The sequence below is a fragment of the Prinia subflava genome, chromosome 9 (assembly GCF_021018805.1).
Source record: "Prinia subflava isolate CZ2003 ecotype Zambia chromosome 9, Cam_Psub_1.2, whole genome shotgun sequence".
NCBI lineage: Eukaryota > Metazoa > Chordata > Aves > Passeriformes > Cisticolidae > Prinia > Prinia subflava.
In genome coordinates this window covers 19,397,665-19,410,466 of record NC_086255.1, presented here as the reverse complement: position 1 = coordinate 19,410,466, position 12,802 = coordinate 19,397,665, and the positions used below count along the sequence as shown (strand labels likewise).

The 12,802-nt window shown below is 38.0% G+C and overlaps 1 protein-coding gene across 1 annotated transcript in view; it reads right to left on the bottom strand.

The window, feature by feature from the left end:
* Positions 1–2,455: 2,455 nt before the first annotated feature.
* The window catches only part of TM9SF3 (transmembrane 9 superfamily member 3), a 43,600-nt gene continuing 33,253 nt past the window's right edge, over positions 2,456–12,802 (bottom strand). Inside the window, exons 10-15 of the mRNA XM_063405785.1 lie at positions 10,573–10,712; positions 8,960–9,028; positions 8,722–8,868; positions 8,481–8,564; positions 8,297–8,373; positions 2,456–3,825 (exon numbers count right to left, since the gene is read on the bottom strand). Coding sequence (XP_063261855.1) covers positions 3,758–3,825; positions 8,297–8,373; positions 8,481–8,564; positions 8,722–8,868; positions 8,960–9,028; positions 10,573–10,712 — 585 coding nt within the window. The 3' untranslated portion in view covers positions 2,456–3,757. The remainder of the gene's footprint in view (positions 3,826–8,296; positions 8,374–8,480; positions 8,565–8,721; positions 8,869–8,959; positions 9,029–10,572; positions 10,713–12,802) is intronic.

The following is a 12,802-nucleotide window of genomic DNA, read 5'->3' as shown; positions in this document are numbered from 1 at the left end:
ATCCAAGGGATCCAAAACTGGAATTCTTCATCTATCTACGGTTCCAACAGACTTGAAATGAACCATAAGCTGCAGAGTCAGGAATTCATTCAAGATAACGGGAGCCCTAAATTTCAGCTCCAGCTATTCAGTTTACTTGTCCATGGACTGGAGAGGAGACTTGTCTTTTCCTGAGCTGATGCTTTCCGGACACATTCCAGTGGAGAAACTCCTGAAGCACTCACAATTACAGAATTCTGCTGTCTCCAATGAAGCTGTGTATATATACACTTTATTGGGCAAATTTGGCTAGATGCTGGTGATGTTGAAGTTAGAGCAAAACGTAACTTTTTCATTTGTGTCAGCTCTGCTGAAATAATAGTGAAAAGAACATGCTATCAATTTTACTGCTTTAGTACCAGAAGTGTAAAAAGTGTAGTGTTTTGAGTTTGTTTTTTGAACTGAAACTTGTTAAAGAAATACACCTAGGACTATCCTACAAAACCAATTTGTGTGCCCTTTATATTCTTCGGAGTATAATTCTGGAGAGGAATTAACAAATACTTCAAAACACTCAGACATCAAAAAAAGCAAAATGTAATGATTATTTGCAGTCTCCATTCCCTCCAAGCCAGCACTCACCATATATTTTCATACATTATTTACAAGAGACACTTTCTATGTTGCACTCTACCTCAACTGAAAACATTGACAATTCTATTTACCAAAAACATTTGAAGGCTGGCTATTGTTTATGCAACTATTTACCCAAATCCCTGGCCTCTGTACCAAGAAGTGGGAAGAAAAGCACTGAGTAGCCAGCTGAAGAGTTATCAAAAAACCTGAATTCAAGAACCAGAAACTCTTAAGAAACAACCATGGTAAGAGAGGAGTATTGTCTGTAAGATCTTTATTTCTTCCATAAAAGAGGAAGGACTACATCATCTAAGCAGAGAGCTTCCAATTTCTATTAAGCAAGATGGTTCGAGCTATACCCACATTTTTGGGGAGGAGGGCAAGGAAGGGGAAGGGGAGCAAACAGCCTTGCCCCAAACAGCAACCATAGACAAGCTGTTGAAAACTGGTTACATTTTGCACTCCTTCAGAAACCAAAAGGGGGGAAACAAAGCAAACTCCCAACTTACATGCTAGGGTGGCTGTATAAAAATGTCAATTATTTAAACACACTACTTCTCCGGAGGAACTTGCTTGCAGAAACAAAAGCAATGCCTGTGCAGTAAGTACCTTTCCAATGTCACTTTAGAAGATATACAATCTTGTCTGGAGATGCAAAAGCCAGTAATGCCAGAGGACAGAAAATGCAAGTAGGCAGCCTACCATCCTGTGGCACTAAAAAGCGATTAAATGAAATCCACAAACGGTTTAGTGAAGTTTCTGATAGACTAATCACATAGCAGTGCTCTAAACAGAGAAGCAGACTCATTATCAAAACATTCCCTTTAAAAAAACTTTTATCTTGGCAGAGTACTTAATGTATTTATTGTGTGGAGACAATGGCTTCTCACTTCAGATTTAGAAGAACATGGATGAAAAGAGGGCTTCCCACAGCTGTATGCACTAGCTAGAACTAGTACAAAATCCATTCTTTGCTTTAAGTCTTCATGTTTTGGAACAAAGACAAACTAACTGTTGACCCAGTTTATAAGCTCATCTTAAAACTGGCCTGTACTTCAAAACAAAACAAAAATTATTCTGTTTAGCAGTGGAGTGTTCACCTACAGACATCAATGATCCACCTGAAGCAAAACTTGATTATTTTCTGACAGATTGGTTAAAATTGGGCAGGGAAATCAGAGCAGAAAGCTCTAATACTTTTCAGAAGCCATATGCAGCAGGATGCACTGCTTCCCACTATTAACCTACCTGTACAGTTCACCCAAGCTAAACATGGATGTTTCTCATTGTGGCTACTGCATCATCAGTGCTCTTAATATAGAAACAGTACAGTGCTAATCAATACAAATATTTGGCTCATTTTTTAAATTCAGGAAGTTTCCTTCTCCATGGCAGGTGCTCTATTTCAGACAGTCACACTGATGAAAACATCCCTACATGGCAGATGTCAAAAAAACCCCAAAAAAACCCCAAAAAACACCACCATGAAAAAATCAAGCCCAGTGGCTCTCAAATCTGTCACAAACACAGGATATTTCTAACTAAATACAGTGCATAATTATCAGTCATCTTAGAAAGACTTAACCTTTATTTGCCCATTTATTTCAGGTCACACTTACCCCCAGTACACTGGCTGGATCACAAAACACTTCTCCACAGCCAAGAAGGATCTTTTTGGGTTGGTCATTCACTTTGGAGTTGTATTGTGCAATACAGTTTTAAGCAAATTCTGAATTCAATGCAGGGGGTTTGATAGATGAAAACCACACTAATATTGTATACAGAAACTGGTGCTCAGCAGTATTGCCTTTTCAAACATTCTCAACTGCAAACTCATCTATTTTCACAATCAAAACATTTTTGTCTGAAAAGTTTATTTTAGTTTTCTGAACACTCTAAAGCAACTGTGCTTTTGATGTTACACAAGTGTTCAGATAGGATTAACAAAAATTAAAATGTTCTAAATTACAAATTTAATTCCTGTAAGAGCTTGAGAAATAGAACAGAAAAGCATGACATACACACATTGTGAAGAAACCCCAACTTTTCATGCAATGGCAGGCAAGATGTAAAAAGCCACCCAAATTCACACATTTTTACACCGAATCATCAGAAAAAGGACTCTGTAGTAAATCTGTACATCCAAATACATTTGGGATCTACACCTAAGTTACATTATTTAATGTTATATACACTTATTACCCCTTGTATGATGTCTAAAGGAAAATCTTCATTCAACCCAAACCCCCCCCAAAAAAAAGCAAGACTAACTTGGAAAAAAGGAGAATCACTTTAGACATTCAGTTAAAATGTTGGTTTTGTTTTAATCTAGACCTCAGAGTGTTTATTAAAAAACAAACAATCCTCTTCATTTAACATTTTGCTTTCTAACTGTACAGTAAATTGCATTGCAAAGAACACATCCCGTCTTCAGACTGTATTTTCTTTGGATGGATTTAAGATGTAGCTGGATATTACTTTAAAGATAAATAAAGGGAAGTTGGTCCAACTAGAACAATAGCTGATATATTACATGCATATGGGAGTTTCTATATGTTTAAATTATTTTTTAAACAAATGAGTGTAGGGTAGTTGATATTGCAAATAAACCAAAAAGCACCTGGAGTTGAAAATAGAAAACATACCTCCTTATCCTGGCAATGGCAGTAAAAATCAGAAGAGTAATCTTTCTGGAACCGCATTTTTACATAATTTAGAAATGTTGAGTACCAGGAAGACTACTAATCAAGTAGTTTTAGCAGCCAAGTTTCCCTCTTTTTATTGAATGGAACAAATGCTTTAAACAAACTGTTTGTCCTCTTCACTGAAGAGAGCTAGTCTATTCATCTTTAATGAGCTAGGTTTTTTGTTTTTTTGATGTTGGTTTTTTTGGGGGGGAAAGATTAGCCACATACTGTAGTAATGCCTACTGCATATAATCCAAGCATTTGCTGTGAACAGTTGGAGAAAGCAGTCAGTAAGAACCTAGGATCAATGAAATAGATGTTACTTTAAGCCATCCACAAAATGGAGACCCACATAGTGCCCAGTGTTAAAACCCAAATCTCTTCTCGCGCTTTTTGCTGTGCAAGTCATCCCCAGGAAAACAGGAGCTGATCCATAGTTCAATTTTCTTATTTCCTTAGTCAATTTTCACATTAGTGTAGATTTTACGAACAAAGGCACTTGTTCCCATGTAACCAATAGCTCCTGCAAAATGAACCAAAAACATTGAATATGTTAGAGAACTGATCATCAAACAAGCCAACAGTATAAACCACACACACTTAAACAGAGAAAGTCACATAAAGCACACAGAAACTCTGCACACAGAAACCTCCCTACCTGCAATAGCTGTTCTCAAACTCTAATTATCCATGTTCCCCCTCAATGGCTGACAGGAACTTCCCCTGTCTAGAAACCTAAATCCATTAAGCCATCTTACCAAGAGGCCGTGCTCACTTGGCCTTGATAAATATAGCAGCTCCCCTACTGCTGCCAATAACCAAGTCCATTTTTTCTGAGCAGAGGGTAAAAAACATACAATCACCCACTCTGCAGGGAAGGTGGATGGGAGGGCGGGTTTTTATTATAAGTTACATGCCTTCTGGATGAGTGTTTTATTGGCAGATGGCTTCTTCCCTCCCACAAAGCACAAATAATAATAGATCCCCATCCCAGGAGTCTTACACTCCAAGGAGGTCTGTACAAAGACATTAACAAGTAGCAGTTAGTAGTTAAAGAAATTGCAACCTGTGGTTTTCAAATTAGTAAGAGTCTTGAGGAAAATATGCATTGTCACAGCAGTAATAAAAAAACAGGTCACCAAGTTTTTGATAGGGGCCAAAGTTTATCCTAAACCCAAAATACTGCAGTATTAAGGACATCCAGAAAAATTAAAGAAATTCACTGGACTAAGGCCTCTTCTCATGAAGATTCAGCACCCCACCTGGTCAAACCCAGAACCTCAGGTCTGCCAGGCTCAGTAAATACTGTGGTCTTACAACAACAGCAGGGAATGTCTTCATCTCTTCCAAGCAAAATAGGAGTCAATTTGGCTAATCATCATATTTGAAGTGAAATTGAAAATCAGGCAAGAATTAAAGACAACTGCTGTACGACTGCCAACACAGTCATACAATATGGGACAGATAGAGAAGACAGAGTCTGTAAATCACTACAGAGAATTCCTAACATTAAATGTTTGGATGCTGGGTAAAGAACACTCTTAAGTGAAAAGATATTTTTCCTCCCTTGAAGCGATGAAGAAAAGGCCAGAACAAAGCATTGCAGTGAACTAGGATGCACAAGAACTGCAGGAGATACATTAAATATAGAAATCTAACCCATGCTAAAACTTTTATGCCGAACTTTCCAGTAAAAATATAAAGTAGTTGTTCTGCCTTTACATATTAAGGCTGTACAGACCTGCAGTTGGCATTGCTGACTATGGAATTATTCAGATCCTGAAGAGTTCTCTAAATCCTGGAGACTGATGGGATAATTTATGAAGTCAGCCATTAAGCTGTCACAAGTTTTGATTTTTAGACGCTCAAAAGCCCAACATTCATACCCAATCAAGAAATCTGCACAAGGCAAACCTAAATAAATAATAATAAATCATTCCAATGATTTTGGAGCAGTGAAGAGCTTGTGGATTCAGTTTCTGTACAGCACAGCATTCCAAGTTGTATAAATATCATGGCAACCATTCCACTGGCCAGCAAACAAGGGATTTGCATTACTAACTTGGGCAAAGCAGACTTCAATTAAAACAAGTACAGTACACACAAGATCAGGTTGCTGCTTGCAAGCAAGCTGAGGATGCAGCAAGAAGGAAGGCCGGGCTGTTCAAGGAGAGACCAGTGCACTTAGACCCAAGAGTGGCTGTGAAGAGGTGATGTGAGCTTGGAGTCATACAGAAGCACACACAGATTTTTCTGCAGCTTGTCAAGAAATTAATCTTCTGTTTTATGAAGTAAATGAACAAAATAATGGCACTGGACTCCTGCTTTAAGATTCACCAAGCTTCTCCTGTTAAAGCACACACTGCCAACAGATCCAATGCCCATTTCCATTGCTAAACTGAGATACATTCCAGAACTTGTTCTTTAAGAGTTCCTCTGGTGATGTGATGCCAGGTAGCACAGAGATTTGAGAGAACAAAGCATTAACTGTGTCTCACTTGAGATCTAGAGAATGCATGAGGTGCAAGTGAGGGGAGGAGTAGAGAGTAGCAGTCACATGAGACCACAAGCTCTCATCCCCATAAACAAATCATGACCTATTCTGAATCCGAGAGGGGCCTTATCCATGAAGGCCACTAATGGCCAATACCCAAGGCAGAGGTTAAGCCTCAAGGCAGCCTTAACTTCACAGGCACTGAATAAAACATGGGGCAGGGAGGCAGAAACCCTGGGCAATGAGGACTAAAGAATGTCCTCCTGATTCAAATGCACGGCAGCTGGCTCATTTGAATAAAAAAACATAGTAAAGGGAAATATTTATTTATTAAACACCTTACCAGATGATATTTATAACCTGATTATGACCTATGTAGGTTTAGCAGAAATAGACTATAAGCATATTTCAGAAGAACAAGAAGCTTTTAAATAAAGAGAAAAATCCAAATACTGAGAAAGAACAGCCACAAAGCAAAAAAAGATTAATTCCCATCTATTACTTCAAACCAATTACCAATTACTACAGTTATGACTTTGTAAGCACCAAATTTTTTAAAAAGCTCCTTAAGTATACTTACAGTACTTATCTGAATGCTGAAGTGTGGTATTGCAAGAGGCCTTTCTACGTTATGTAGATCCTAAGCCTTCCACTAAGTTGGGAAATGAGTCTTAACTTTTTCTGCCACTAAGAGGGAAACATTAGGAGCTCAAAAGGTTTGGAAATTCTCACGGGCTCCCTACTGTCCCGTCCCACAGCTGAGATGCTCTGCAGAGAGCAGCAAACTTTGTGGATCAAAGCATCCCACTACAAGTGGGATTGAGTTCACTAGGCATTGTCAAGGGCATTAAACCCAGAGCTGGATGCACCATGCCTACAGAGATTTTCCCTGTGGCTGCTTTGGGCCCTAACTAGTTCATCTCACATCCAACTGTGATACCCAACACGCCCACCCGTGTGAGCCTCCAAAGAACAGCTCCACACACTTTTCACAGACCTACAGTCAGTAGCACACACACTGCACAATTCTTTAACACAAATGTCTTTGTTAGGCCTCAATGGCTGCAAGTTCCCTACACAAATGCTTTTTGACAGGGGATTTTTTTTCTCCACTCCACATGCTGAAAATGGCACTTCTCAGTAAAAAGGAATCTCACAGCTTCTCTTCCAACACATTTAAAAAGAAAAAAAAAGAAATCTCAATAGAGCTGTGGAAATAAAGTTTAGCGTGCTGAAGTATTTTCTGGTTTTGAGAAATCTGGATTTTACTCTAATATTCCGTCAAATAGTGTCCTACCATAAGAAGAAAGCATTTGACAATCTTCCTTTTTTGTGTTTTAAAAAATATATTTTAATTACAGAAACTGGTGGACAAGCTTGGCTTCTGCATCACAGACATTTTAATCAATACTGGCCTGAGCACTTTAGAAAGAAAACATTAGAGCTGAAAAGTATAAGCCTATTAAAGAAAAAAAATGGCTGCAAGACTACCAAAACAGCAGGGAAGTCTTGTAATGTGCCAAGAACCTGATGAAGCAAAATTACATTGTATGAGAGAAAAGGGGAACAGGTACTCAGTTGTTAAGTGATGAATTCTCTCCCCTTTTTATAAAGCCCTGTGATATTACCCACCCTCCTGAGAGATCAAGAAATGTATACTTTACAGAAGTAAGTTCCTGTAAGACATCTTGTGTCTCAAACATAACTCTAAGAAGTCTTCTCACTAGCTATAGGACTCTTCATTCACTGCTAAGAAGTATTAAATTAAGATTACTCACAAAAAAACAACATTAGAGAAAAGTGCAGAAGAAGCAAGAAGCACTTTCTGAAGGTCTTAAAGGAAATTATATAATGTTAACATGTGAACAAGTGTTTGGCTCTATTGGAAGATCTCCCTGTCATGAACTATGTTTTTCTCTGAACATCTGGCAGAACAGTATCTTAAAAAGCAACGAAATCCAGCTGCACACAGGAGCACCCTGCACTCTCCTCACCTGTGAATATTGCAATAATTATTTCTCAAATGTTATCTTCAAGCTCTCAGTCCTCTGTTCCGCTCACCCTCATATGCAGATACCACAAGATACACATGGTACTGTCATCAGTATTGTGCTCTCATTGATGCCTCTATGGGTGCACCTAGCTCCTTGTCTTGGGTGACAGTAAAAAATCCAAAGCTAAATGCTAGCATGGTCTCAACTTTATTTGGATTTTATTTGGCAGGATTTCTTGCCAAATACTGAGTTTTTCAAGCTTGCCCAGAGGGTGAAATTCCCAGCACAGTACATAAATTATCTTCCTGTCAGAAGACACAATCCACAGGAATCTCCTATATACGGCAGGAACCAAGTGTAAGCAGAAAACTCCCTTGATTCTTTTCAAAGGCATTTTGAGCAGATCTTGCAGACATACACATTCCACCACCAAAACAAAAAACTAAAGTCAGAAATACAAGTCTTAAAAAATCGGTTAGAAATCCATCAAAATATCTGGAACTTACCACACATTATTCCCAAAGCTGTGCTAAATACTGCCATATAACCAAAGTAAAATGATGTTTGAAACAAGCCATACATCCTGAAAAAGAAAGACAGAAAATTACACTAGGTGTTTTCCCCGTTTTTTATCAATAGAGCATATTTGGCAATACAGTTTGAGAGTCAAGAAAGAAAACTATCACTTACTTTGTCTTGAAAAAGTAGTAGTAAAAGGAGTACATGTAAACATAAATCGCAGTTGATGCCGCAGAAAGAAAGCTTGTCCATTGCCTGAAAGTAAACACGTGTGTCCATCATACAACTAGGCAAAAGGCTTCCCAAGAAGATGCTCAATGCACTTGGAAAAGACCCATCTAGACTGAAGAAACACTGCTTTTCTACAAAAGTCTCACAATCAGGTTAACAATGAAAATAATGCAACACTTACCACCTGTAATCCTCTGCGTTTAGCAGGAAATACGTACAAACGATGGTCACACAAACTGTCACAATGCAGAGGATGACCAGAACCAGCATCATAAAGCCATAAACATAGTAGATCTTGTAAGCCCAGAATGAAGTAAAAATGAAATACCTGAAAAGAGAAAACAAAACATGCAGATGATATTGTAATTTCACCTTAATTCTAATTTTTAATCAAACTGGGAAACAGCTGACGTACTCACATTTCAATAAAAATTGATCCAAAAGGGAGGATTCCACCTAGGCAAACAATAACAGCTGGTTCCATGAACCTGAAAGATATGAGGATTAGTTTAGGGATAACTGAAATCTTCATTTGTAAACATACTAAGATCAGATAATTAATATAGCACAGAATATTGTTTAAAAGGCATGTAACAAAAACATTTCTGTCTCACACCAGCAGATTAGAAAGATTCCCTCAAAAATGTCACATATATGGATAAAACAAGAAGTTACTCTTGGAGAAAGATGAAACAAAACATGAGGCTCATGCCATCACCTACAGGTATCAGGTTGAGTCTTCTAACCAGCCTTAAGGCCACAGAAAGAATCTTTCTTGACAAAAAGGGGCTAAGCAATCAAGACCCATGACATCCACTAGCCCTCAACGAAGGCAGTGAAAACACAGCACTGTTGATGGTTACAAATACAGCAAAAAGTGCAAGGAAAATTTCACAAAATAATGGCTACATAAATAAGAGCCAGCGTTCATTTTTAAAGCTATACCAAGTCATGAACATATAGCTAAAAATGAATATCTAGCTAACTGTAGAAGACACTGTCACCAAAAGGTGACAGTGTAGTCACTGTAGTACTTGCAATGGTGCTGAATCCAGCTAGTAATCAGTGATTTAATTTGCAGCTTCTTTTATTATTTATATGGAGACTTGTCTAAGTTGATGGTGTGTTACTTCATCATCGTCAAGAGAAATATCTTTAACTGTCATGCTGATCCACAAAAATCCATCAGATGCCCAAGATACAGTTCATAATATAAATTAAATTCTAACATCTGAGCTGCACAACCCACCACTAACAAGAGACTAAGTGTGCTGCACTTTTTGGACGTTACAGGCTTACATGTTTCAGTGCCTCTTTCACTTTGTCTGTTCCATTCCTCTGAACAGGAAAAGCAAGAAAAGTCTATTAAAAAAATCCTCTGAGGATATTTTAATTTCCGTAGCTTGCTGCTTTCACTTCAGAATTAAATTAATAGGAAAAAGTGATTGCATTCATAATTTTCAAAAAAACCTAAGTATACTTTTTGAGACTAGGCACCACTTAACATTTACTTCAAAAATTATAAAGGCTTCCTCACAGTTCAAACCATATACCTGTAATATTTTAGGCTCTGTGCCATCAACAAAAGTACAGAATTAGGAACAGCACTGCACGCTTCTCCCCACCATAACCCTGCAAATATGTCTCAGCTTGTGTAAGGAGATCATTAATCAGAACAGTTCTGCCTTCAAGGCAGAATGCCCTGTAAAAGGCATTAACTGAAGAGGAGAGGTTTTAGTGTCAATATATCTACACAAGAACTGAGTTGACACCACCCCCTTTACACAGGCACTAAAGAGCATTTCAGGCAAAATGTGAATCAGTGATCCAGGAGTGTAAAATCTGCTATAACTATTAACCGTGGTGTTTTAATTCAAAAGAAAAATCACATTAAGAAAATGTCAGTTGAGCGGTTCTAGGCACAACTCAATTTAAATTAAAAGGAGTTATTCCATTAAAGCTGAACACCAGGAAAGCCATTTTAAATGTATTGGAGTGAATACTTCTAGTTAACATTTATGCTTGTCTTTACCATTTCTTCTCTGGTATAGGACGAGGCACTGCATTGACACGACATGGAAAATTAGGCTGTCCTGACAGATTTCGGCCAAGAATAGTCCCAACAAGGTTCAGTGGAAGGATGACAAAGAAACAAATGCAGCACACTGCCACCTGCAAGCAAAAAATTACAGTTGCAATTAAAAAAAAGGTCTAAGACAACAGTAGAAGATAATCAACCAGTATTAGTCCTTAGTAGTTATTGCTGTAGAATCATACTCCTACTTATGAAGCATTAGTCAACATGTATTTTATCAAATAGAAGCATTTTTTCCCTGAGAAACTTTCTAATAAACATTATTAAGTATATTTTCATCCATCAGTTGAGAGAACAGAACCATTAGAGATTGCTTTACTGTTTCCACCTAATCTTTACTGTCAATACACTCCACAAGAAATAAAAGGAAATCTTCATGGTACTTCATAACAGAAAGTGTTGTCAGCATCTTTTACAGTTTTGCAGAGAGTACTATCTCTGGGAATTAACATTGAGCACTTAGGTAGTTCCACACAAAATTACAACTGTTGGGTGCAGAATATTTAATCCAATAAAAAAGAAAAAATCCAAGCCAACCAACCCAAAAAGAATCACAAAACCATGTAAGAATGCTACCAAACTTGATTCAATTCTGGGTTCAATTTTTTGCACCAATCAGGCAATTAAGAACACAGACTGACAAAGAAACCAGTGATCACTGGTGTGCAAGGATACACAATTTAGAAGCACAATGACCCTAGTTACATATAGAAATAAAGTTTATGCACAATACAGGAAAGGTCAAGCCAATGCTCCAGCTCTTTCCAATGGAACAGCCTCTCTAAAAATTCACCATGGATCTTTTTATGCCACTATACTTAGGTAGCTCCATTTTTCCTATTCCTTAAAGGCAATATAATTTAACTCCCAAAACCAGGAAAATTTCAAGTGTTAAGCAAGACACTCTCTACTCATAATTCTTTAGCACAAAAAGAAATAGCATTAGACAATTTGGTAACTTTTTGATATTGATAACTAAAGACAGAACAGTTGCCCATAATGCAATCACCACAGTACTGAATACTGACCCTGTGACCTTTTCTATGCAAACATATGAAAATTCTGCCTTTTAATGGCTTTGTTGCCTGAGGCTCTGTGTACACCCTGGTGCCTCCTGAGCAAAGGAGCTACATTTGTCTTCACTCCAGCAGAATGTGAACTCCATGGCAGCAGATTAATGCAAAACAACAGAGAGCAGAACACTGACTTGCTTAAGAACCAGTTACTCTGAGGATAAATAAAAGCTGCTCATGTATGTTGTATCTACGAAATCTACAGCAAGCAGCTGAAAAGAAAGAATGAGATTAGTTCAATACAAACTTAGCATTAGGTGAATCACACTAATTTAAGGCAACAATTGACTAAAGTCAGTAGGTTATTCTTCTATTATTGGCTAGCTTAGGCCAGATGTGAAGGGAAAACATTGCCTGGGGTTGGATGGAGCAAACCTTCATGCTTCACAGGAAGGGTATATCAGACTGGTGGGTCAACAAGCAGAAGCACTTTCCAGACTGCTCTGTATATTTTTGAGGAGAGGTTATTAAAGAATTACTTCATGAGCCACTAAAATATGAGGCGTCACTGGTAAATAAAGAGTCACTAAGTTGTACTTATACTTGAAGTATAAATAATATAATAACAATAAAGCAGTCTTTACACAATTAACTTGGCATCTCCCATTTATCTTCTTTCATTACTCAAAAAACACAAGTAAGCAAGCATAATGTTTCAGATAGGACACTGAGGTTGCCCAGGAATAAATTTCAGGAGAAGCATACAACTCACTCAACGGATACAGGTTCTGCCCTTGAAAACTGGTCGGTCTAAATAAATGAGTAGATGAAAAATTTCAAAGAAAAATGTCAAAAAGTATCAGAAACATCAAAGAACATCATCTTGAGTGCTATTAAAATCCTCACCAAGAAGTCCCAGCTTGTTTAAGATGCAGTGGGTAGAAGAGATGTTCAAGAATTAAAGCTTGTATAGGATCCAAAGTATTTCTGAGCTGAACATATTGAAACCACTTCCATTTTCAAGAAGAGTGTGCTCTGCTCCTGCAGCAAGGCCCTCCAGATGTGTTGGGTGGTCCACTGAGCTCTGTGGTGTTTTTCTGGCAGGTAGGTTCCACACCTGGCTGAGGCAGGACGCTCAGATCCAGGCAGCATGA